This window comes from Chiloscyllium plagiosum, unplaced genomic scaffold (genome assembly GCF_037043375.1).
Source record: "Chiloscyllium plagiosum isolate Xiang-an unplaced genomic scaffold, Cpla_swu_hap1 HiC_scaffold_4, whole genome shotgun sequence".
NCBI lineage: Eukaryota > Metazoa > Chordata > Chondrichthyes > Orectolobiformes > Hemiscylliidae > Chiloscyllium > Chiloscyllium plagiosum.
In genome coordinates this window covers 16,810,007-16,834,753 of record NW_028270142.1, presented here as the reverse complement: position 1 = coordinate 16,834,753, position 24,747 = coordinate 16,810,007, and the positions used below count along the sequence as shown (strand labels likewise).

General features: G+C 42.2%; 2 protein-coding genes across 2 annotated transcripts in view; one reads left to right on the top strand and one right to left on the bottom strand.

The window, feature by feature from the left end:
* The window catches only part of LOC122549388 (uncharacterized), a 510,886-nt gene that overhangs the window by 171,883 nt on the left and 314,256 nt on the right, over positions 1-24,747 (bottom strand). Inside the window, exon 21 of the mRNA XM_087985979.1 lies at positions 23,613-23,859. Coding sequence (XP_087842105.1) covers positions 23,613-23,859 — 247 coding nt within the window. The remainder of the gene's footprint in view (positions 1-23,612; positions 23,860-24,747) is intronic.
* Positions 1,699-20,362, top strand: LOC148150083 (uncharacterized). The gene is made up of 3 exons (XM_087985797.1): positions 1,699-1,960; positions 14,097-14,925; positions 20,356-20,362. The coding sequence occupies exons 1-3, from the start codon at positions 1,699-1,701 to the stop codon at positions 20,360-20,362; spliced, it is 1,098 nt and encodes a 365-aa protein (XP_087841923.1).

The window sequence follows — 24,747 nt, the reverse complement described above, 5'->3', positions numbered from 1 at the left end:
AGCCCCCAGAGCAGGATGTGGGGAAGCAGCCCCAGGAGCAGGATGTGGGGAAGCAGGCCCAGGTGCAGGATGTGGGGAAGCAGTCCCGTAGCAGGATGTGGGGAAGCAGGCCCGGAGCAGGATGTGGGGAAGCAGCCCCAGGAGCAGGATGTGGGGAAGTAGCCCCCAGAGCAGGATGTGGGGAAGCAGGCCCAGGTGCAGGATGTGGGGAAGCAGCCCCGTAGCAGGATGTGGAGAAGCTGCCCCAGGTGCAGGATGTGGGGAAGCAGCCCCGGAGCAGGATGTTGGGAAGCAGCCCCATGAGCAGGATGTGGGGAAGAAGCCCCCGGAGCAGGATGTGGTGAAGCAGCCCAAAGCGGGATGTGGGGAGGCAGCCCCAGGAGCAGGATGTGGGGAAGCAGGCCCAGAGCAGGATGTGGAGAAGCAGCCCCTAGAGCAGGATGTGGGGAAGCAGCCCCCGGAGCAGGATGTGGGGAAGCAGCCCCGGAGCAGGATGTGGGGAAGCAGCCCCAGGAGCACGATGTGGGGAAACAGCCCCCGGAGCAGGATGTAGGGAAGCAGCCCCCGGAGCAGGATGTGGAGAAGCAGCCCCCAGAGCAGGATGTGGGGAAGCAGCCCCCAGAGCAGGATGTGGGGAAGCAGCCCCAGGAGCAGGATGTGGGGAAGCAGGCCCAGGTGCAGGATGTGGGGAAGCAGTCCCGTAGCAGGATGTGGGGAAGCAGGCCCGGAGCAGGATGTGGGGAAGCAGCCCCAGGAGCAGGATGTGGGGAAGTAGCCCCAGGAGCAGGATGTGGGGAAGCAGCCCCAAGAGCAGGATGTGGGGAAGCAGGCCCAGGTGCAGGATGTGGGGAAGCAGCTCCGTAGCAGGATGTGGGGAAGCAGCCTCGGAGCAGGATGTGGGGAAGCAGGCCCAGAGCAGGATGTGGGGAAACAGGCCTGGAGCAGGATGTGGGGAAGCAGCCCCCGGAGCAGGATATGGAGAAGCAGCCCCAGGTGCATGATGTGGGGAAGCAGCCCCCGTAGCAGGATATGGAGAAGCAGCCCCAGGTGCATGATGTGGGGAAGCAGCCCCCAGAGCAGGATGTAGGGAAGCAGCCCCGGAGCAGAATGTGGAGAAGCAGCTTCAGGAGCAGGATGTGGGGAAGCAGCCCAGGAGCAGGATGTGGGGAAGCAGCCCCCGGAGCAGGATGTGGAGAAGCAGCCCCAGGAGCAGGATGTGGAGAAGCAGCCTCGGAGCAGGATGTGGGGAAGCAGCCCCATGAGCAGGATGTGGGGAAGCAGCCCCCAGAGCAGGATGTGGGGAAGCAGCCCCAGGAGCAGGATGTGGGGAAGCAGCCCCCAGAGCAGGATGTGGGGAAGCAGCCCCAGGAGCAGGATGTGGAGAAGCAGCCTCGGAGCAGGATGTGGGGAAGCAGCCCCCAGAGCAGGATGTGGGGATGCAGCCCCAGGAGCAGGATGTGGAGAAGCAGCCCCAGGAGCAGGATGTGGAGAAGCAGCCTCGGAGCAGGATGTGGGGAAGCAGCCCCCAGAGCAGGATGTGGGGAAGCAGCCCCAGGAGCAGGATGTGGGGAAGTAGCCCCATGAGCAGGATGTGGGGAAGCAGCCCCCAGAGCAGGATGTGGGGAAGCAGCCCCCAGGAGCAGGATGTGGGGAAGCAGCCCCCAGAGCAGGATGTGGGGAAGCAGCCCCAGGAGCAGGATGTGGGGAAGCAGCCCCCAGGGGCAGGATGTGGGGAAGCAGCCCCCAGGAGCTGGACATGGGGAAGCAACCCCGGAGCAGGATGTGGGGGAGCAGCCCCAGAGGAAGTGTTGGGGAAGCATCCATGGAGCGGGACGTGGGGAAGCAACGCCGGTGCAGGACATAGGGAAGCAGCCCCGGAGCGGGACGTGGGGAAGCAACCCTGGAGCAGGACGGGGAGAAGCAGCCGGGGAGCACGACGCAAGAGACTGGTGCAGGGAAGGTAGTCCTGGACCTTACCTTGGAGCAGCTGATTGACTGTATGAAGCAGACTGGTGGCTTGGAGCAGAGTGGGTATGGCTGTTGGACTGGAGTCTAGTGCAAGCTATCAGACCACATACAGAAACCCTGCACTCATCTGCTACAATGTCATGTTTATATGAAATTTCCTACCTTACTGTATTGTCAACCATTTAATAATGTCCAATTTTTAATTTATTTTTAAACTCTATAAAGTAAAGCAACTACTTGTATTCTTTTGTTGTATCTAAGATGTGTACCTAGGTACATGTCCTAAGATGTCACCATAACAGACAGACATTGTAAAAGCTTTTCTCTGCACTCCTACAATGAAGTACACATGACAATGAAGGATATTCTATTCTTTTCTACTCTATTCTAAAAAAATTGAAACAGTAATCAGAAATAGGATTTCTTGTTGATTCTCCTCAGGAGTATATCAATTGCAATGTCCAAACTCTGATCAGTTAATGCACATTTTCTTTGTAATTGTGTGTTGATTGTTCACATAATCAATTTGACAAACTGTTATTCACCGTAATGTCTCTAGCCCAGAATGCTTAGGACTATATCATTTCAGGATTTCAGAATTTTCTAGATTTTCAAACGATACTGAAATGTTACAGTTGTCACACAATTATCACAGTTGTGTGTGATTCAAAAAACAGTGCTGGCATAAATATCTACCTGAAACATGAAACTGTCAGATAGCAGCATAAAATAGTAGTAAAAGTTGTTTTATCAAATACTGTATCTTCTTTGTTTCCATTCCCAAAGTATTGAATTAAGTAATGCTGATGATGCTGAGGAAATTGCTTAGATCTGCTCAATAGATTTCTGGACTGCAGAGGTTGTAGTATATTATTGTACTTGAGGTAAGTTGAATTTGTATGAACACTGGAAAAGTAGGTCACTTAGATTGTAGGATGCAGAGTAACAGAGTGGTGGCATGGTTGAAATAAAAATATATGTTTAGTGGAGAGCCAAGAATTAATGACTCAATGATGAAACTGAATATACTGTACCAAAATTTACTTCTGAAACAAAAATAGGTGGAAAAGCAAGTTGTGAGGGGAAGAAAAGGGTTGAATTTTTATTTCGCTGAATGGGCAGGGAAGGCTGTACATCAGAGTTTTGACTGCCATTTTAACTTGCTGATCTGATCCCACCATCCATGGATTTTGGAAAAGGTACAGGAGTCATTTAACAGGGCCGCACCCAAACATGTCAGTGCACCAATTCATCTTGCAAATGAGCTAATTAGTATCCCAGTAAAGGGAAAGTGATTTTGGTTTGTTGGCACAGAGACATGAAGTGATGCAATCACCTGAGTAAGAGGTAGCATTGTAATGGGGTGCCATTAAAGTAGATGAAGCCATTTAATATTGTTGCATGAATGGATGAAGGCTTAGGTAGCTTCTTATGCAGTGGTATGTAATGGCTATTGAGTGTACAAAGTCTATACAACATTAGCTTTCATGGCATTGAATCTATTGTCAGGGAGTGACTCAATAGGGATTAGCTAACCATGGGAAAGGGGTCTGGTAACCACGATCATTCTTCTAAAGGTGAATTAGGCTCTCCGTGTTCATGAGGTATTTGGAGTTGCAAAACCAGTCATTCATACGGCCAATACAGGCCACTAATCCTAAAGCTGGTAGTTTCAGAGTAAGGAGATATCCACCTATGAGAGAGGTGAGGAAAAAATTATTCTCTGAACATGTCATCAATCCTTAGAATTCCAAAGAATTGTGGAAGGAAAGTCATTGAATACATTCAAGGTTGAGATAAATTGTAAACAAACAGGAACCAAAGGGAATCAGGAATAGGTGGGAAAGTGGAGTTCAGAGCAAGATCAGTCATGATCTAATTGAGTGATCAAGTGGACTTGAGGGGTCTACTCATAACAGGCATGGCAGACGTTTGGCTAGTGAGACATTAGTTTGCACTGTGGTGGCCAGCTCTGAGTCAAGGATTGCTTGCTGTGACTCAGAAGTCCCATCTGGCCTCACAGTTTCTGCCACATCAGAAGAAGACAAAGGGATGGGGTGACGCAGAATTCGCTGGATCTATTTTCTCGGGGCCCTCTTCTTAGCCAATTGAACATAGAACAGTACATCACAGTACAGGCCCTTCGGCCCTTGATGTTGTGCCAACCTTATATCCTATTCTAAGATCAAACTAACCGACAAACCCTTCATTTTACTAACATCCATGTGCCTATCCAAGAGTCGCTTAAATGTCCCTAATGTATCTGACTCTACTACCACTGCTGGCAGTGCATTCCATGAACCTAACACTCACTGTGTAAAGAACTGACCTCTGACATCTCCCCTAAACCTTTCTGCAATAGCCTTAAAATTATTCCCCCTTGTAATAGCCATTTCCGCCATCGGAAAAAGTCCCTCACTATTCACTACATCTGTGCCTCTCATCATCTTGTACATCTCTATCAAGTCACCTCTCATTCTTCTTCATTCTAATGAGAAAAGAACTAGCTCCCTCAATCCTTTTTTATATGACATGCCCTCCAGCCCAGGCAGCATCCTGGTAAATCTTCTCTGCACCCTCTCCAAACCTTCCACATCCTTCCTATAATGGGGCAACCAGAACTGAACACAATAGTCCAAGTGTAGTCCAATCAGACTTGGTTACTGCAGAGCTGCAGCATAACCTCATGGCTCAAACTCAATCCCCCTCCTAATGAAAGCAAATACACCATACACCTTCTTAACAACTCAGTCAACTTGGGTGGAAACTATGGACATGGACCCCAAATACTTGTGTTCCTCTACACTTCCAAAATGAATCACTTCACACTTTTCCAGATTGAAACTCCATCTGCCAATTATCATCCCAGTTCTGCATCCTGTGAATGTCCCATTGCAACCTACAACAGCTCTCCACACTATCCACAACTCCACCGACATTTGTGTCATTGCAACCTTAGTAACTCAACCTTCCACTTCCTCATCCAAGTCATTTATAAAAAACACAAAAAGCGAAGCCCCAGAACAGATCCCTGCGGAACACCACTGGTTACCGAGTTCCAGGCTAAATACTTTCCATCTACCACCACCCTCTGTCTTCTATGGGCCAGCCACTTCTGTATCCCAACAGCCAAATTTCCCTGTATTCCATGCCTTACTTTCTGAATGAACCTACCATGGGGAACCTTATCAAATGCCTTGCTAAAATCCATGTACACCACAACCACTTCATGAATTTGTTTTGTCACATTCTCAAAGTTGAGGTTTCCTATTTGCTGACCTCTTCCAATGACCCCCAAACAGTCAATCTCCAGGTCACAGCAATTGGCAAACATCTCCCAATTATCAGGGTCACTATCCACCATCTTTATATCTGACTTGCAGGTAACCTTTGAGCAAAGGTACAGACTTTCAGGATGTTATGACCAAATTTAATATTATTGATGGTCTTTTGGTATACACCTGTCATCAACTGAAATAATGTGGTCAAGTCAGGACATCTGTCATTGGATGGGGAAGTGACTTTGGTAACCAAGAAATTCTGAAGATCATCTGAGAGAGTGAAAGTGGAAATTGTTAGCCTTTTCTCTTGGCTGGCATGTATGGTCCAAGTCTGACTACTGCGAAAGAGTACTGTGAAGATGTGGGCAAGTTAGACTCTCAGATTGGGGTTCTTGGTCAGGTTGCTGTTCCAAATAGGCATAACATCTCTAGCTTTTGAAATATGGAGAGTTTAGCATTATGAGATGTAGGCATCACTGGCTAGGCCAGCATTTATAACTTAGCACTAATGTCCAGAGGATATCTAAGAGTCAACCACATTGCTTTGGATCTGGAGTTATAGGTAGATCAGACCAGGTAAGAAAGGCAGATTTCTTCCTCTGAAAGGCATTAATAAACCAAATGGAATTTTACAAAAATCAACTGTGGTTACATGATTACTATTAGGCCATTCTTTACCCCAGATATTTGCACCAGCCTGGATTTTCAATCTGACAAAGGCAACATGGCATGGGCAAATATGTTTTTCAGGATACTTGGCAGAAGGATACATTTTAGTTGTTTCAGTCATTGTGGTCACCCTTGTTATGTACAAAATCACAATTTTCACATCATACACATCCTTGGATGCTGCCTCCTCTCTCCACCAGAGACAAGTTCATGAAGTTGCTACAGAAATTCTAGCTTCTAACCTCAAAAGACTTCAGGCAGTATATCATCAGTACCTGGGGTGTTGTCCAAAGGAAATGACTAAATAGCTTTGCTAAGATCCTTTACTGTAGGTTTAACTTTCAGCTCTGTCATGACAGGCAATATTTCTATGATATCTAGAACTTCCTTGGAGATCATATTCTCTCAATAAGAAGGGGATATTGCAATAACTGACACATGGAATAAAGCAATAGATGGCACTATATTTCTGGAACATAGAAAAGTGAACATTATCTTACCCAAATGAATTAACATTAAAGGACAACAATCGAGTTCATTAACTGCTAAAAGAAATGTCTGGAGTAAAACATACATATAATCTGAAAAGGACTGTTTCTTCATTTGCTGTAAACCTTAAATGATCTCACAGATTGAAGACAACTTCTTGCCAAAAAAAGATACAATAACACATTTGCAGTTCACAGAATCCAAGTTGCTGTAGTATAGTAAGAGAACCTTTGGCCCATCACTTCTGTATCAGCTCTCTCAGCAATTGATGTAGTGCTAATCTTCTGTCTTTTCTCCTCATTCCTGTACATTATTTCTGCACTTATAATAACTTACTGTTCACCTGAAAGCCTCAATTTAACCAGCCTCCACCACACCTCAAGGCAGCATGCTCTATATCTTAGCAACTTGTTTTGCGAAGAATTTCTCTCTCTACGTCTTTGATTCAGTTATGGGTGGGAACAGTTTCTCTCTTTTTATCTGTCCAAAAAAAACTCATTAACTATTGCTTTCTTTTTCCTATCCCTTAGTTAATTTGTATTCTTATTGCTACAGTCTGTTATCTTCCATGACCTATAAATTTCCTCAAAAGTCTATTGCATGGTTGCTTATTACCATATCAAACACCGTTTAGACGTCCATGGACATGAACCAGCAGCCTTGACTTTACCAACTCCTTTCTCATAACTCTTTAAAAAGCTCAAACAAGTTAATTAGATTTGATTTTCTTTTAACGCTGACTTTTCCAAATTAAACGACATTTTTCCATACATTTATTAATTCTAACCTAAATAATTGTTTCTAGGAGTTTCTCCACCAATGTTAAGTTGATTATTCAGTAACTATCTTTACAATCTTTGAACACGGGTGCAATATTTTAAATTCTCCAATTCTCCAGCACCATCACCAAATCCAGGAAAGATTAAAAAATTGATTCTACAATTTCCACTCTCCCTTCCTTCAACATCCTTGGATGTATCTCATCTGGCTCGAACTTGTCAACTTTAAGTACCAACAGCGTACCTAATGCCTCTTTATCAATTTTACATTTTTCAATTGACCGAGATTCCTCCTCTGTCACCACGGCCTGGCCAAGAAAGGTGAGATTGTAATCCAGAGTAAAAATACTGAACGGCAAATCAATGATGTGAAATGGAATGAAAACCAGTCAAACAATCTTCTGAACACTTACACTGTTTTGTTGTGGAAGAAACATAGAGTTAATGATTATACAGCACCACGGTTGCAGAAATGTTTAAACTTATGTCTTCCACAATTACACAGAGAACTTGGATTTCTAACTCAATACATTTTAGTGGTGTGCTGTAATGAATGCCAGTGTATAACAAGTATTGCTTCACCTTAAACAATATTCTATAGTTAAATCACCGGCATAGCCACAGTAAATGAAAATAAATGTGACATTTATGAACAATCAATTCAGCTGAAAAATCTGGGTGTGCCATGAAATTGTTTGCCTCACTGAAGTGTACCATTTCCAGTGGGAACCACTGCTCTAACTACTTAACTGACTGCAAATATTTGTAGCTCATCTTTAGTAAAGTTTGTACAACTATAGTGAGTAGTTGCTGAAATTATGCAGGATTTTAAAATTCTGCAACATGGTCAATCACTGTGCAGTGCATACCTGAAACAGGTATTAGGGTTTCTGCATATACAAATAATGTGTACAGAAGTGCAGTGGCAAAGCAGTGATATTGATCGATTAGGAATCTAAAGGTTTGGACTAACAATGAAATGGTAAATTGTGTAATTAAAATAAGAAAGTAACCCAAAGGCAAGACTAGAGGTAGTGATTAAAATTAATAATGGAAATACAAATAATTAAGTTAATTATTAATTAAGAATTCATGAAGATGACAGGGGAGATGATATGTTCTAACTGCAGGATGTGGAAGCTTGTGGACACTATTGTGATCCAAGGCAAAGTCATCAGTAAGTAAATATCTGCATCTCAGGAACGTTGGCTCAGAGTCAGTGCGTTGGCAGTTAAAATGGAATGAATCAGCAAGTGCAAAAGTTATCCTTACACTTTCTTTCAAAGACAGTTGTACCACTCAGTCTTCCACTTTGTTCCATGATCAGGGACAGGAGGGTGCAAATGTAAGTGACACTGATGTGAGTATTGAGAAGGTAGAAGTGGATGCATCTCAGCCTCAGCAATTGCCCAACAGATCTGCAGCTCTTTCAGCTTTTGTGGAGAAAAGCAAGGGCTGCAGGGTGAATGAAAAGACTGAAATTGGCAGCGTAATATCAAAGTTTGACAATATTTTACGAAGATTCTATAGTACCTTCTGGATAACTGTAATTGACAATCCAAATCTTCATCGCTATCAAGTGAGAGGGGTCCAGCTCATAAAACACTTCAGTTTTTATTTCATCACTTACAGGAGGCACAATACTAAGGTTGAGAGCCTGCTGTGACTTTGGTAGGATATAATTCATGACTATATATTGAAATTAATTGGACACTCAGCATATACCAACAATTAATACTAACGTTTTACTATTTTTCAAAATGGCAATGAGAATTCTAGCTGTACTTCTGAAAAAAATTTCCAACTTTCACTTGTTAGGCAACTATTCTCTGCTACAATGTTATAATTAATTTGGCTTCTTGTGACAAATAGAACTGGAGTTAGGTTTTGTACAGGTTTGAGCATTTATTTACAGCTACACATTACAAGCATACACTACTTAACCTACCAACTATACTTACAGTCTGTATTCATTTATTAGGCATACAAATAAACACATCTACCATAAAATTACACCATACACTCAGTCATATTCAGAAGGCAAGCTAACAGCAGAGACTTTTCAAGGACAATTAGAAATGGGCAATAAATACTGCTCTTTCCAGAAATATCCACATCCCACACACATATCCAGACCGTGCCACCCAAAATTCTCGACCTTCAATCTTCCCCTCCTTATCCTCTGGTCTCTATTTCTGTCCTCAGTTGACACTACAAGTGATTTGTCAACATATTGGCATTACAGTGGCATGGATTGTGTACACTCTACATCCCCCACTGCACGCAGAAATGGTCACATCGCAATTTGCTCCCTCACATTCCTTACCCAATTCCTTGCCCTTCAATTTTAAACGTGCTCCATTATTTTTGGAGATAATGTTAATGATTAAACACAATCATTTGCCAATTTTCAAAATAATTCTTTGGATGCAGCAATCGTTGTAAACAAAACAGAAAAGAATTATATAAATCCTGACCATTTATGGCAAATAAATATAGCAAAAATGACATATGCAACACCTCAAATTCTCCATAATAACCAGTTTCTTTTTTTTTGTTCTTCCTTAATTGGTTGAGGCACCAGCACAAACAGTAGCACGTTTATTTACAATCCCTTTGGCAGACGTACAATTGCCCAGGGCTACAACACAATCTAACTAATGTTCAAACTGGCAGGTAATCTTATGTCAAACATATTTTTTTGATTTAAGATGATCAATAGATTCTTGTTTAGAGGCAATTTCTCAGATGCTTTCACCGAGTCTTTCTCACAGGTAACATTCACGGAGCTACGTTTATGAATTATGAATATAAAAAGAACGTTATTCCTTTTGAACAAAGGTTTCCTGCACAAAACAATTTTAGATCGATATCACTTAAAATACACCCATCTGCAATGACTGGTTTGCACTGAGAAAGATTGGGATTGCGTCTACGTTTTAAAATTTGTACCACAAAGAAACAATCAATCCAAACAATAAAAAATAGTTCAGGTCAAGATTACATTTCTTTTATTTAGTTTCATGTAAAAAGATAATAAATGCAGTGTTCTAAGATATGCTTGCGTATAAAGTTTCCCTAATTAAGTTTAGACACCCATTTTAGGCATGTTGGAATATGTTTCCGTTGCAGCAAAATTTCCTGAAGAAATTAGGAATTCCAAGTCCCATTCCCAAATCTGGTATTTCTCATTTCCGTGGAGGATGGGGATGGGGGGTTAGAGACAGACTGTAGTTCGCACATGTGCAGTTACTAGAAACAGCTAGCCTTTAAATGATTAGCTTCCTTCACTAATATTGGATTTTGGAGCTCCTAGTGTCTGGAGCCTAGATTGTAGCCAGGGTGTGCAGAGCAGACCAAATAGAAGCAGGTCTGGTTCAAATAAATTTCTTTTGAAAAGCTTGGATACACCTTTGGACAGGTATGTCTGCAGGTATAGTCTCAGGGGACCTTGGGTGAGTGTCAGGGATCTTTTGGTGAGGGTCAGGGATCATTTGATTGGGGGGGGGGGAAAGTGTGTTGAGGGGCAATCTTTTTATCAGAGACATGTAGACTCAAAACATTAGCTTGCTTTCTCTCCATGGTGGAAGTGGGTACTGCAGATGCTGGAGATTAGGGTTTAGATTAGAGTGGTGCTGGAAAAGCACAGCAGGTCAGACAGCATCTGAGGAGCAGGAGGAAGAGATGCTGCCTGACCTGCTGTACTTTTCCAGCACCATTCTAATCTTGACTGCTTTCTCTCTACGTATGCTGCCTGATTTGCTGTGATCTCCAGCATTTTTTTATTTTGAGTACAGATTCCAGCATCTGCAGTAGTTTGCTCCTCAGGTACTCTTTGGATTTGGTTGGGGAACATCTTTGTTAGAGGTTAAGGCATGCTTGTGTGTAAAAAGTGCATACATTCATTTAGACCAGCAATATTCTCAAGGGAAATTGTCCAAAATAAAAGTGGTATTTCTTCTTTTTTTGTTTCCTAAGTGATTGCTGGGCCCCTTGCTAAGATAGAAAGTGAGGTCTGCAGATGCTGGAGATCAGAGCTGAAAATGTGTTGCTGGAAAAGGACAGCAGGTCAGGCAGCATCCAGGGAACAGGAGAATCGACGTTTCGGGCATTAGCCCTTCTTCAGGATTCCTAAAGAAGGGCTTATGCCCGAAACATCGATTCTCCTGTTCCCTGGATGCTGCCTGACCTGCTGCACTTTTCCAGCAACACATTTTCACCCCTTGCTAAGATATTTGTACTATCGATGGTCACAGGTGAGGTGCCGGAAGACTGGAGATTGGCTAATGTGGCACCACTATTTAAGAAAGGTGGTAAGGGAACTATAGACTGGTGAGTATGACATCGGTGGTGGGCCAGGTTGTTGGAGGGAATCCTGAGGGATAGGATTTACATGTATTTGGAAAGGCAAGGACTGATTAGGGATGGTCAACATGGCTTTGTGCGTGGGAAATCATGTCTCACAAACTTGATTGAGTTTTTTGAAGAAGTAACACAGAGGATTGTTGAGGGAAGACCTGTGGATATGATCATTATGGACTTCAGTAAGGTATTTGACAAGGTTCCTTGTGGTAGACTGGTTAGCAAGGTTAGATCATACAGAATACATGGAGAAGTAGCCATTTGGATACAGAAATGTCTGGAAGGTAGAAGAAAAAGGGTGGTGGTGGAGAGTTGCTTTTCAGAATGTAGGCCTATGATCAATCATGTGCCACAAGGATCAGTGCTGGGTCCACTGCTTCTTTTCATTTCTTTAAATGATTTGGATATGAAGATTGGAGATATAGTTAGTAAGTTTGCAGATGACACCAAAATTGGAAGTGTAGTGGACAGCTAAGAAGGCTACTTCAAAGTACAATGGGATCTTGATCAAACTGGCCAATGAGTTGAGGAGTGGCAGATGAAGTTTAAGTTAGATAAATGTGAGGTGCTGCATTTTGGAAAGGTAAATCATGGCAGAACTTATACACTTAATGGTAAGGTCCTGTGGAATGTTGCGGAATAGAGAGACCTTGGAGTGCAGGATCAAAGTTTCTTGAAAGTGGAGTTGCAGGTAGATTGGATAGTGAAGAAGGCGTTTGGTAAGCTTGCCTTTATTGGTCAAAGCATTGAGCATAAGAGTTGGGAGGTCATATTGCAGCTGTTCAGCCACTTTTGAAAGACTGCGTGCTGTTCTGGTCTCCCTACAGGAAGGATGTTCTGAAAGGGTTCAGAAAAGATTTACAAGGAGATAGCCAGGGTTGAAGGGTTTGAGCTATAAGGAGAGGCTAAATAGGCTGGAGCTGTTTTCCCTGGAGCATCGAAAGCTGAGGGGTGACCTTATAGAGGTTTACAAAATCATGAGGGGTATGGATAGGGTAAATAGGCAAGGTCTTTTCCCTGGGGTGGGGGAGTCCAGAACTAGACGTCATAGGGTTAGGGTGAGAGGGAAAAAACTTAAAAAGGGCTAAAGGGGCAACGTTTTCATGCAGAGGGTGGAGCATGTATGGTGTGAGCTGCCAGAGAAAGTGGTGGAGACTGGGACAATTACAACATTTAAAAGACATCTGGATGGGTATACGAATAGGAAAGTTTAGAAGGATATGGACCAAATGTTATCAAATGGGACTTGATTAATTTAGGATATCTGGTTGGAATGGATGAATTGGATTGAAGGGTCTGTTTCCGTGCTGTACATCTCAACGACTCTATTGGATCTTGAGTACCTTTGAACTTAAAATGGCTCTGTAATATAGCAACAGCCTGAGTCAGCAGCTGGTAGTCTCTTGGACACTTCCTCGGTCGCCCTACCTGGCTCCGAATCCATCTGGACTAAAAACCACAAGTACAAGTGGCTGTTTTTAAAGGTTGAGTTCATGGAGTTGGACTTGCTCCACCTCTGTGCACTCAACCTGGGAACAAAAATCAGGGCCTAACTGTCACATACAGAAGTTTAAACTCTATTCCCAAAAATATATATCACATGAATGATGAATATAAAATTCTTCATAATTTTTATCAAATACAATTATTGCCACCAAAACACTACCATGGTTTTGCAGTAGACAAGGAGCAATTCATCAGATGGATGAGACTTCAGGAATTCTTTCAAGATGCCAGCAGTGATCCCAGTGAGCCCACTGAAGAGCCGGAACAGTCATCACAAGGATCCATAGAGGGGGGTACCAAAAAAGGAATCAACTTGGACCCCACCAGAAGGCCGCTGCCTGGGTTTGATCAAACCATCAGGAAATATAGAAATGCCAGATTCGTCAGCCGCACCTACAGGGTAGAGCAGAACATCACCCGATCACAACGCAATGCCATCCATGCTCTCAAAACCAATCACAACATTGTCATCAAACCAGCAGAAAAAGGAGGAGTCTTCGTTCTTCAGAATAGGACAGATTACTGCAAGGAAGTGTACCGACAACTGAACAACCAGGAACACTACAGGCAACTACTGGCCGATCCAACCAAAGAACACACTAGTGAACTAAACACATTAATCAGGACTTTGAATCCAGTCCTTCAAAGTTCCCTCCGCGCCCTCATCCCATATACTTCTTGCATAGGCAACTTCTACTGCCTTCCAAAGATACACAAAGCCAATACACCAGGACGTCCCATCATATCAGGCAAAGGGAACCTGTGTGCAAACCTCTTTGGCTATGTCAAAGGCATCTTGAAACCTATTGTACAGGGAACCCACAGCTTGTGCCGCGACACTACAGATTTCTTACAGAAACTCAGCACCCACAGACCAGTCAAACCGGGAACATTCCTCATCACAATGGATGTTTCAGCACTCTACACCAGCATCTCCCACAATGACGGCATCGCGCCAACCAACAACTGCCAATCTCTCAGCACCATCCTACAATTCATCCGCTTTATCCTCAACCACAATGTTTTCACCTTTGACAACCAGTTCTTCTGGTCCCCATTGGGACCATATTTGCACCCCAATATGTCAACATTTTCATGCACAGGTTCGACCAAGACTTCTTCTCTACGCAGGACATCCAACCAACAATATACACAAAGTACATTGACGATATTTTCTTCCTCTGGACCCATGGCGAGGAGTCACTGAAACAACTACACAGTGACATCAGTGAGTTTCATCCCACCATCAAATTCACCATGGAGTACTCTGTACTATCTGTCTCACTCTTGGACACATGCATCTCCATCAAGGATGGGCACCTCAGCACCTCACTTTACCTCAAACTCACAGATAACCTCACGATACTACACTTCTTCAGCTTCCACTCGAAACATATTAAAACAGCCATCCCCTATGGACGAGCCCTATGCATTCACAGGATCTGTTCAGATGAGAAGAAACGTGACAGACACCTGAAGGTGCTCAAGGATGGCCTCACAAGAATGGGGTACGATGCTCAACTCATCGACTGCCAGTTCCGATTTGCCACAGCGAAGAACCGTAATAACCTCCTCAGGATGCAAACACAAGCTGCAACCGACAGGGTACCCTTTGTTGTTCAGTACTTCCCAGGAGCCAAAAAACTACTCCATGCTCTTTGCAGCCTTCAACACATTACCAATGAGGATGAGCACCTCACCAAGACCTTCCCTACACCTCCACTTCTCGCCTTTAAACAACCACCAAACCTCAAACAGATCATTGTTTACAGCAAGCTGCCCGGCTTTCAGGACAACACCATGCAACCTTGTCACGCTGGATGCTGCAAGACGTGTCAGAGTGGGGACACCTCCCACCATGTACATGACAGGTACTTATGCGACTCAGCCAACGTTGTCTATCTCATACGCTACAGGCAAGGATGTCCTGAGGCATGGTACATTGACGAGACCAAGCAGAGACCACGGCAACGGACGAATGGACACCGCACAACAATCAACAGACAGGCATGTTCCCTCCCAGAATTACCCTTTACTTTGCTCAAAAACTGCATGAATCTATGTAAGATTCTGTAAATCTATTTTTTAGATTAGAATTAGTCTGACCATTGTGGCACAGACAGACTCACAGAGGGCAGCTCACACCTTAAGTGCATTATCTGGGCGAACATGACACCAATTGTTAAAGTTCACTTGAGAATATAACTTTTAAATGTTCTGCGATTTACACATGAAAGAACTGAAGACAACATGTTCCTTCTAAAAGATGAGAGTCTTAACAAACAATCCAGGTCTTTTTCAATATATAATTTCAGTTACATCACATTGTAAACTTTTGCTATAAATTCTGTTTCTCACGATCTTCTACTCCACAACCACCTGATGAAAGAGCAGCATGCTGAAAGCTAGTACTTCCAAATAAACCTGTTGGACTATGAGCTGCTGTTGTTTGTTTTTAACAATAATTAGTTTTTTTCCTGTCTTCCCCACCAAGTTAAATAGACTGGATAAGACTTTTGCATTGGAATTGACATGAGCTCCAAAATGGGTTTGCAACAATATTAGTCTCAGTTATATCTTGGTCTTTGGGCCACTCTTAGATCTCTAGCTAAATAAGATATAATCTTGTATTACCCTCACAGATTAGGAAAATGTGCCTTTGAAAGAAGTTATTGCTTCACAGTCTTTTAATCTAAAGCATCTTGGAATATTTTTGTGTGTTAAGAACAATACATAAGTGTTGATATGATTGCTGTCAAACTCTATTCCCCAATCATTGATTACATACCTCCCCATGGCAATGAGCTGAGGACAAAGCAGATTACCCACAACCCGATGTCTCACTGAAGTGCCGGAGCTGCATTTCTGACCTCATCCAGTATCAAGACCTTCAATTTCCAACTCTGCAGCATACCTGTCTCTGCTGTGCCTCAAACTACATGGGGAAACTCTCAATCATTCCAATACACTGTTGGGCTGACTCCCAGCTGAATTTGAGTTCATCAGACACTCTGTTGCCCATATTCTGTTTGCACCAAATCCCATTAGCACATCACTTGCCCTTGCTGGCCGACCTTGGCTTGTGGATCTTTGACTTTAAAATTTGCATCCTTGCTTTCAATTTGTCTCACAGCGCCATGGACCAGGGTTCAATTCCATCCTCAGCGACTGTCTGTGTGAAGTTTGCACATTCTCCCTGTGTCTGTGTGGGTTTCCTCCGTGTGCTCTAGTTTCCTCCCACAATCCAGAGGTGTGCAGGTTAGTGCTCAGGGATGTGTGGTTTAGGTGCATTAGTCAGGGGTAAATGTAGAGAAGTAGGGGAATGGGTCTGGGTGGGTTACTCTTTGGAGGGTCAATGTGGACCTATTGGGCCAAATGGATTGTTTCCACACTGTAGGGATTCTATGAAAGTGTCAGTGTTCCCCATCTCTTTAAATGTGTCCAGAAAATTGCTCCATGATCTTTGAACTCCTACAACTCTGGCTTAGTAAGCATGTGTTTACATTGGTCCACTTTGAACTCAGCTGCCTAAACTCTGGAATTCCCCTCCCTGAACCACTCTGACTTCCCCCTTGAAACATCTTCTGAAAAAAAACTTACCTTTTCAATCAAGTGTTTAGGTATCTGCTCTAGTATATCATGTCACTTGGTCTCAAAGGTTGTTTGAAAATACTACTGGGAAGTGCCTTGAGAAGATTTATTATGGTTTGGGATCTATATAATGCAAGTTGGTGTTGCTAAAATCTCTTACTTTAACACCTATTGGGATCTTTCCTTAAAGCTTCTCAGATGTCTTGGTGTAGAACTTAATCTGACAACACCTGTACAAAGCATCTCAGAATGTTTGGCTACATTAACTACACAATAGATTTCCAAGTTGCTGTAGTTGCTTCAAGAGCCAGTGGGAACTATTAAAGTTCAGTTTCACAGACAGTCTGCATTCCAGTCAGTCACACAAGGGAACCCTTTTTGGGCAGCAAACATGGCAGGCCTTTGTAATGTGGTGTACACTGCAATTGGAGGTCTAATATCTTTGTCCGTGTGAGTGTTTTGTGTTGCACATGTGCATCACTCTCTCCCTCGTTCTCTGTACCTTTAAAATTTCAATTATTAAATGTTTACTTTTGTAACTTATCAATACATCTAAGTGAAAGATAAATCCTTTGTTCTGAGTGAAAGGGTAACTAATTTGTGTTTTTACAATGAAATAATAACTCAAATTAAGTTGAGACAATTGGTTTGCCTTACCCTTACACACTGTCATTAATCAGAATGTTTTATATTTTCCATCAACAAAATACGTATGGTCATATGAATCAGCTTATCAACAAAATTCCATTTATTTATTTTTCATAGAACTATAATTGTCACATTGGCATGCATTTATATGGGACCTTTAATGTGGAAAATGCCAAATAATAATTCAGAAGAATAACAAAACACACGGACATTGTGCCCAAAGTAGTAGAGGTGAACATTAGAAATCGAAACAGGTATTTAACAGAAATTGGCTGTTCGGCCCAGTGAAGCTGCTGCACCATTCAATAAGAGCATGGTGATCTGACTGTTGCCTTAACTCTATCTTCCTGTCTTTACCCCTGACCCCTTGACTTCTTTGTGGATTAGAAATCTATCTAACTCAGCCCGAATATATGCAATGATCTAACCTCCATTGCTCTCTGTGGATGAACAAAGAGACCTTGGAGTGAACAAAGAGACCTTGGAGTGCAGGTTCATAGCTCCTTGAAAGTGGAGTCGCAGGTAGATAGGATACTGAAGAAGGCGTTTGGTATGTTTTCATTTATTGGTCAGAGTATTGAGTACAGGAGTTGGGAGGTCATGTTGCGGCTATACAGGACATTGGTTAGGCTACTGTTGGAATATTGTGTGCAATTCTGGTCTCCTTCCTATTGGAAAGATGTTGTGAAACTTGAAAGGGTTCAGAAAAGATTTACAAGGACGTTGCCAGGGTTGGAGGATCTGAGCTATAGAGAGAGGCTGAACTGGCTGGGGCTGTTTTCCCTGGAGTGTTGGAGGCTGAGGGGTGACCTTATAGAGGTTTACAAAATTATGAGGGGCATCAATAGGGTAAATAGACAAAGTCTTTTCCCTGGGGTTGGGGAGTCCAGAACTGGAGGGCATAGGTTAAGGGTGAGAGGGGAAAGATATAAAAGAGACTTGAGGGGCAACGTTTTCACATAGAGGGTTGGGTTGTACATGTATAGAATGAGCTGCCAGAGGAAGTGGTGGAGGCCGGTACAAATGTAATATTTAAGAGGCATTTGGATGGGTATGTGAATAGGAGGGGTTTGGAGGGATATGGGCCGGGTGGGACTAGATTGGGTTGGGATATCTGGTTGGCATGGACGGGTTGGACCGAAGGGTCTGTTTCCATGCTGTACATCTCTATGACTCCATGAATGGAATTCCAAAGACCAACAACCCTTGGCCAGAAAATAAATCACTTCATGTCCATATTAATTGGGAGACCCCTCATTTTTAAAATAATGCTTCCAAGTTCTAGATTTTCTCATGATCAGTAAGATCCTCTCAGTAAGTGGCCTGTCATGTCCTCTCAGAATCTTACATCTTTCAATAAGCTCAACTCTCATTCTTTTAAATTCCAATCAGTTGAGGCCTAACCTTGTTAACCTTTCTTCATAAGACAAAGCCCTTCATCTCATAAATCAGCCTAGAGAACCTGCTCTGTTTCAAAAAGTCCTAGTCATGCAGGAGGCTGATGAGAAATTTGAATCACCCAGATCTGTAGGCTGATGGATTATACACCAACAATATATTGAGTAGCCTAAATAACAGTTTATGTTCAAAGGTAAGGAATATGGAGGAGACTGATACCAACTTGGCACATGTTTTTCTTATATAGAACTTAAGAGTCTATTCTTTCCACCAAGGAAGTGGAGGTGAACTCCATTAATGTACTTGTGGACCTAGTCATGCTGCAGGATCTGATGCCTTCAAATGCAGGAATTATCTCAGCACTGTAGCTCTGTTATATCCAGTGAAGAATGGTAGCAGACAATAATACAACTATGAATACCCTCATCTACAATGGTGAAGGAAGCCCAGTACATCACAGCTAAACAGGAGGCTGAAGCATTTGTAACAGCTGCAAGCAGAAATGCCGAACAGATGATCCACCTCAGCCTCCTGCGATAGAATGCAGCACTATAGATACCAGCTTTCAACCAATTCGATTCACTTCACATATCAAAAAAAAAGCTGAAATCACTGGGTAATGCAAAGACTTGACAACATCCTAGCAGTGGTGCTGAACAGTATGTTCCAGCACTAGTTTTTTTAAAATTCACCCATGTGGCATGGCCTGCATTTATTGCCCATCCCTAATTGCCCTTGAGAAGGTGATGGTGAGCTGTCTTCCTAGACTGATGGACTCTCTTTAAGCTCTACTTTCTATTTTTTTCTTATTCTTAAAACTATTCAAATGGCACCAGATCATGATGACAGTAGAAAAGCATTTCACTGTAGTTTATTGTTTTTCTCACTGTAAAATACACATGATAGTAATTATTCATTCACAAAAATCATTCATTTACTCAAACTGCTGCAGTTCATGTGTTGTCAGTAGACCCACAATGCCCTTAGGGAGGGAATTCCAAACAGAAGGAATAGTGATATATTTCCAAGTCAGGATGGTTGGTGGCTTGGAGGGGAATTTGCAAGCTGGTGGTGTTCCCATGTTTCTGTTGCCCTTGTTCTTCCAGATGGAAGTGGTCGTGGGTTTGGATGCTGCTGTTTAAAGATATTAGAAAGTACTAACTGCTGCTACTGGCCAGCAGTAGTGGAGGGAGTGGATGCTTATATAGCTTTTGTAAGTTTATAATATCGGGGGCATAGGTTTAAGGTGGTAGGGGTAAAGTTTAAAGATGAGCAAGGCATGTTTTTTACACAGAGAGTGATATGTACCTGGAACACGCTGCCAGGGTAGGTGGTAGAAGCAGATATGTTAGCAAAGTTTAAGATCCATGTGGATAGACACATGAACAGACAGAGAATAGAGGAATACAGACCACGTGAGAGCAGATGGGATTAATTTAGAATGACTTCATGGTTAGCACAGACATGTGGGCCGAAGGGCCTGTTCCCGTGCTGTACTGTTCTACGTTCTGCGTTCCATATTGAATTTGAAATATTAATTTTCTCACTCCATAAGGTGCTGTCTGACCTGCTGAGCTTTAGCAGCACTTCCTACTTTTATTTCAGATGTCCAACTCTGCAGTTTTTCATTTTGATTTTGATCCACTAGTGTTTGTGCTCCACAGGCCTTAAGACTTCTCCCTCCCTACTTATCGAACTCCACCCTTAGTTAAGCTACTCTAGTATAGCAACAACAGTGACATCTATCTAGCAATAAAGAAAGCTGTCTCATAATGTCCTGTGTACAAAAAACAAGACAAATCTCATCCACCCCATTGTTGATCTCTCAAACAGGAGCATAGCAATTAACTGTTCATTGACACTCATATGGTTTCTCCCGGGGCCATTTAGCTCCTGACCTGCTCAATCTAAACATCAGGAAGTGGAAAAGTCAGAATTTCGGGTCTAATCTCTTCACCTCCTGATTCTGCCTGGCTTGCTGTGTTCTTCCACCTTCCTGCTTGTCTACCTTGGCTTCCAGCATCTGTAGTTTGTTGGTCTCTAATCTAAACATGGACAAAAGAGCTGAATTGAGTGAGGTGAGAATGATCTCCTTGACATCAAGGGAACATTTGCCAAGTATACAATCAAGGAATATTAATAGTAAATAATAGGAATCGAAGTAAAACTGGTGGGAGACCTTGCCTAGTTAAAAAAATCTTAAAGTCCCAAGATATTTTGCAGAAGTTTCTCAGAGTAGTGTCCTAGGCTCCAACATCTTGAAATGTTTCATCAATGACCTTCTCTCTATCATAAGGTTTGAAGTGAGGATTTTGGCTGATTATACAATGTTCAGTCTCATTTGAAATTTTACTCCCCAGATACTGAAGCACCCCATGTGCAAATATGAACACATTTGGGCTTGGGCTAATAAATAGCAAGTAGCATAAACACCACCCATGTCCAACAATGACTATCTCCACTGGGAGAACAACATTACCATCATTGAATCTCTGCCTATGAGCAACCTTGCCCAAAAACTGAACTGGACCATCCATATTAATATTGTGGCATTAAGGTCAAGTCAGAGACTGAGAATTATGCTATGAGTAACTTACCTTTGGATTCCCAAAGACTCCCAATTATCTATAAGGCATGTGCTTTTGTTTATTTTTAAAGTGTGGGATGTAAAGAGCTTGATTTTGCGACAGTTATACAGACCTTATCCATTTTTCAAGAGCATTTACATCTAATATAAAAATTTGTGACTTCTATGCTGTGGATTAGGCCCATGTTGCAATGGAAATAGGATCTGTTCAAACACAGCACTGAGTTCAAATGATCCCGCTGAATTCCCCTACTGGCAACAATGGGACATGTTGGAAATAGGAGGTGGAATTTCTGTATCTGAATCTCACTTGCCATTTTTAAACAGCCATAGAGCCTTCATCTCACATTTCATTAATTTATTATAATTCTTTGACTGACTTAAACATTCCCTTGAGAAAGGCTAGAAGATGCAGAACAATCTACAAATAAATCATTTATTTGTCAATTCAAAGAATCCACGACAATCACAAACTGACATTTCAATTTAGAAATGATCTATTAATTTGGGAACTTTACAGTGTCAAACAATTTCATTGTAACATTCATTCTAATGGCTTCTTATATTTTAGTAGTGCCTGCCAGCATACAGTGAGAGGGAATGAAAGACATGAAAATGAACATAACTAGCCCTCAGCAACAGTATAAAACTCAATACATGAACACAAGCAGTAACCGTGTTACCTACATAATCCCTGTTTGTGCTATGATCCAATAGTCTACAGAGTAGATCTCCTAGTCAATTCAATTCATTTCTCAGTACTTGCCTGACATTCTAAACATCGTAATTCTATACTACATACTGTTTATCGAAGCCCTATAATTTATGGATTTTTGTCACAATCCCATTTGTTCCCTTGTCTTCATTAAACAAAGGAGGATCATTAAATGGCTGAAACGTTTTTAAATTCATTCAAGGGACAGAGGCGTTGCTACCAAGACCAACCTTTATTGACCATCACTAATTGCTCTTGAGAAGTTGGTGGTGAGCTACCTTCTTGAACAGAAGTTTTCAGGGTGTAGGGACACCCAAGGAAAAGCAATATAATCCCAAGTCAGGATGGTTCGAGATAAGTAGTAGAACTTGCAGGTCATGGAGCTTCCATCTGTCCTCTCTGCATTCTAGTCGTAGAAGTAGTGGGTTTGGAAGGTGCTTTTAAAGAAGGCTGGGTGAGTTACTACAGTACATCTTATCGATGGTATACACTCCTGCCATTGTCAAGGGACAAAGGTTAGGTTCTCTCTTCTTCTATGGCACAAAAGTAATTTGGCCTTTTTGAGCCTAATCTGAAAGCTCAAACAGACATGCACTGCTTCAATATTTGAGAAGTTACAAATGGTGCTGCAAATTGTGCAATCATCAGTGAACATCCCCACTTCTGACCTTCTGATGGAGGGAAGGTCATTGATGAAGAAACTGAAAGTGGTTGGGCCTAGGATATCATCGTATGAAATTCCTACAGAGGTGTCCTGGAGCTGGAATGACCGATCTTCAACAACCATCTTCCTTGTATTGTGTATAGCTTCAATAAGTTTCACCCATGATTCCCACGGACTCCAGTTTTGCTGGAATTGCTGATGCCACACTTGGTCAAATATTGCCTTGATCTCAAGAGCAGTCACTTTCACCTCACCTCTGGAGTTCAGCTTTTTTGCCCATGTTTGGACCAAACCTATAAAAGGCCAAGACCTGTGTGGTATACTGGCAGCACCCAAACGGAGTGTCAGTAAGCAGTTATTTCATTTGCAAGTGCTGCTCAATAGACCTATCAACAAACTCTTCCTTGACTTTGCTAATGATCAAGAGTAAATTATCGGATAGTTATTGGCCTGGACAATTTTTCACATTATTGGTGGATGCCAGTGCTGTAGTTGTACTGGAACAGTTTGATGATGGGAGCACAGATCTTTCAGCACTATTGCAGAATGTTGTCATGGTCCATAGCCTTTGGAGTAGCCAATGCCTTGAGCTGTTTCTTGGGTCATTCAATTGAATTGGTTGAAGGCTAGTAGCTGTGACACTGGGGCCCTCAGAGATGGATCACACTGCGACACCAATGAACTCAGTTTTGAAATCAAGGGGAAAATTTTAACTTTTGCAACCAGAGGGAAAACAAGTTATTAACAGATAAATAGCACATTATTGATGGCAGACTATCCATTAGATGGCAACTCTGGTGGAATTTAAAATTGATCCAGTCACTTTTTAATACCAGTGGTGCAGATAACATGTAACATAAAGTCTATATATAGAAAGCTACAGCCACCATTATCTGTACAGTAATCTATGGTATTCTGTGCAATATTCTAGTTTATTTTGAAAGAAAATGTTTACCTTTCTCTCTGAACTGTTGATGAGTATCCCGCAGCTCCTGGTTTAGTTGTTGAATCTCTGTTCTCAGTGCTGCATTTTCTTTATCAATCTGTTTCTTGTGATTCTGTAATTCTTGCATTCCTGCTTTCAGGTCCTTGGCTAAGTTATCAAAAGCTTTCAGCTCTTCCACCTTCTCTTTGAGATTTTCTTGGGACTGCAGAAGATCAGTCTCTCTCTTTTGCAGGAGATCATCTCTTTTCCATATTTCCTATAACAATAGCAGCAAGCACAAAGCATTTTTCCAGTTGTGTCAAAACATTGAAAAATGGCCTTTCGAGCTATGGACAGCTGAAGCTTTTCAAGTAAAAATAATGTCAACCAGTAAGACCAGAAGTAGGCCATTCGGTTTTGAAGTCTATTCCATCTCTTTATGACAAAAATTAGAACATTTTTTCACTCCTAATTACACTAATTCTACCTTTAAGGTTGCATTTTTACTTTTGATTTTCACCAGGACCAACCCTCCTCTGAACTATTTAATCGTTTTAAATACTCTTCAACTTCCTGAAATCAGGCAAATTGCAAGTTTATGCAAATTGCTATCAGCTGATGTGACTCATCTAATTACTGCTATAATTCTGACGAACTTGCTAAATTATTATATTTCTTCTCAAGTTCAATACCCAAAACTGAATGCAGTCCTGTAGATGAGATCTGACCAAAGCTGTGTATAATTGAAGGATTGTTTGTTCAATTTTTGTACTCCAATTTACTTGAGTTTGAGGGGTAACACTGCGCTAGTCAGATTATTTTTGTATCTTTCTGCTACATGTCAGTGAATTGCTCCATCTCATCATTAAGAAAACACACTAAATTATTTTTCACATATGCAGAGCAGTTCACCTCAGACTTTGATATATGTCTCTGGGATTTGTTCACTCACTTGACTCTTCACAACTTGCTCTCATCTACACATCATGTTCTGCCACCTAATGTAAACTTTAAAAGTGAGAAGTACTGCTTTCGTTTAAGTCAACAGTATGCATAATGAAAAGCTAAATTCCCAGCACAGATGCAGAAGAAATACCACTTACATAATCTTCCAATTAGAACATATTCTCTTTGGCTCTACTCTCTGTGCTGAATCTTACATTTT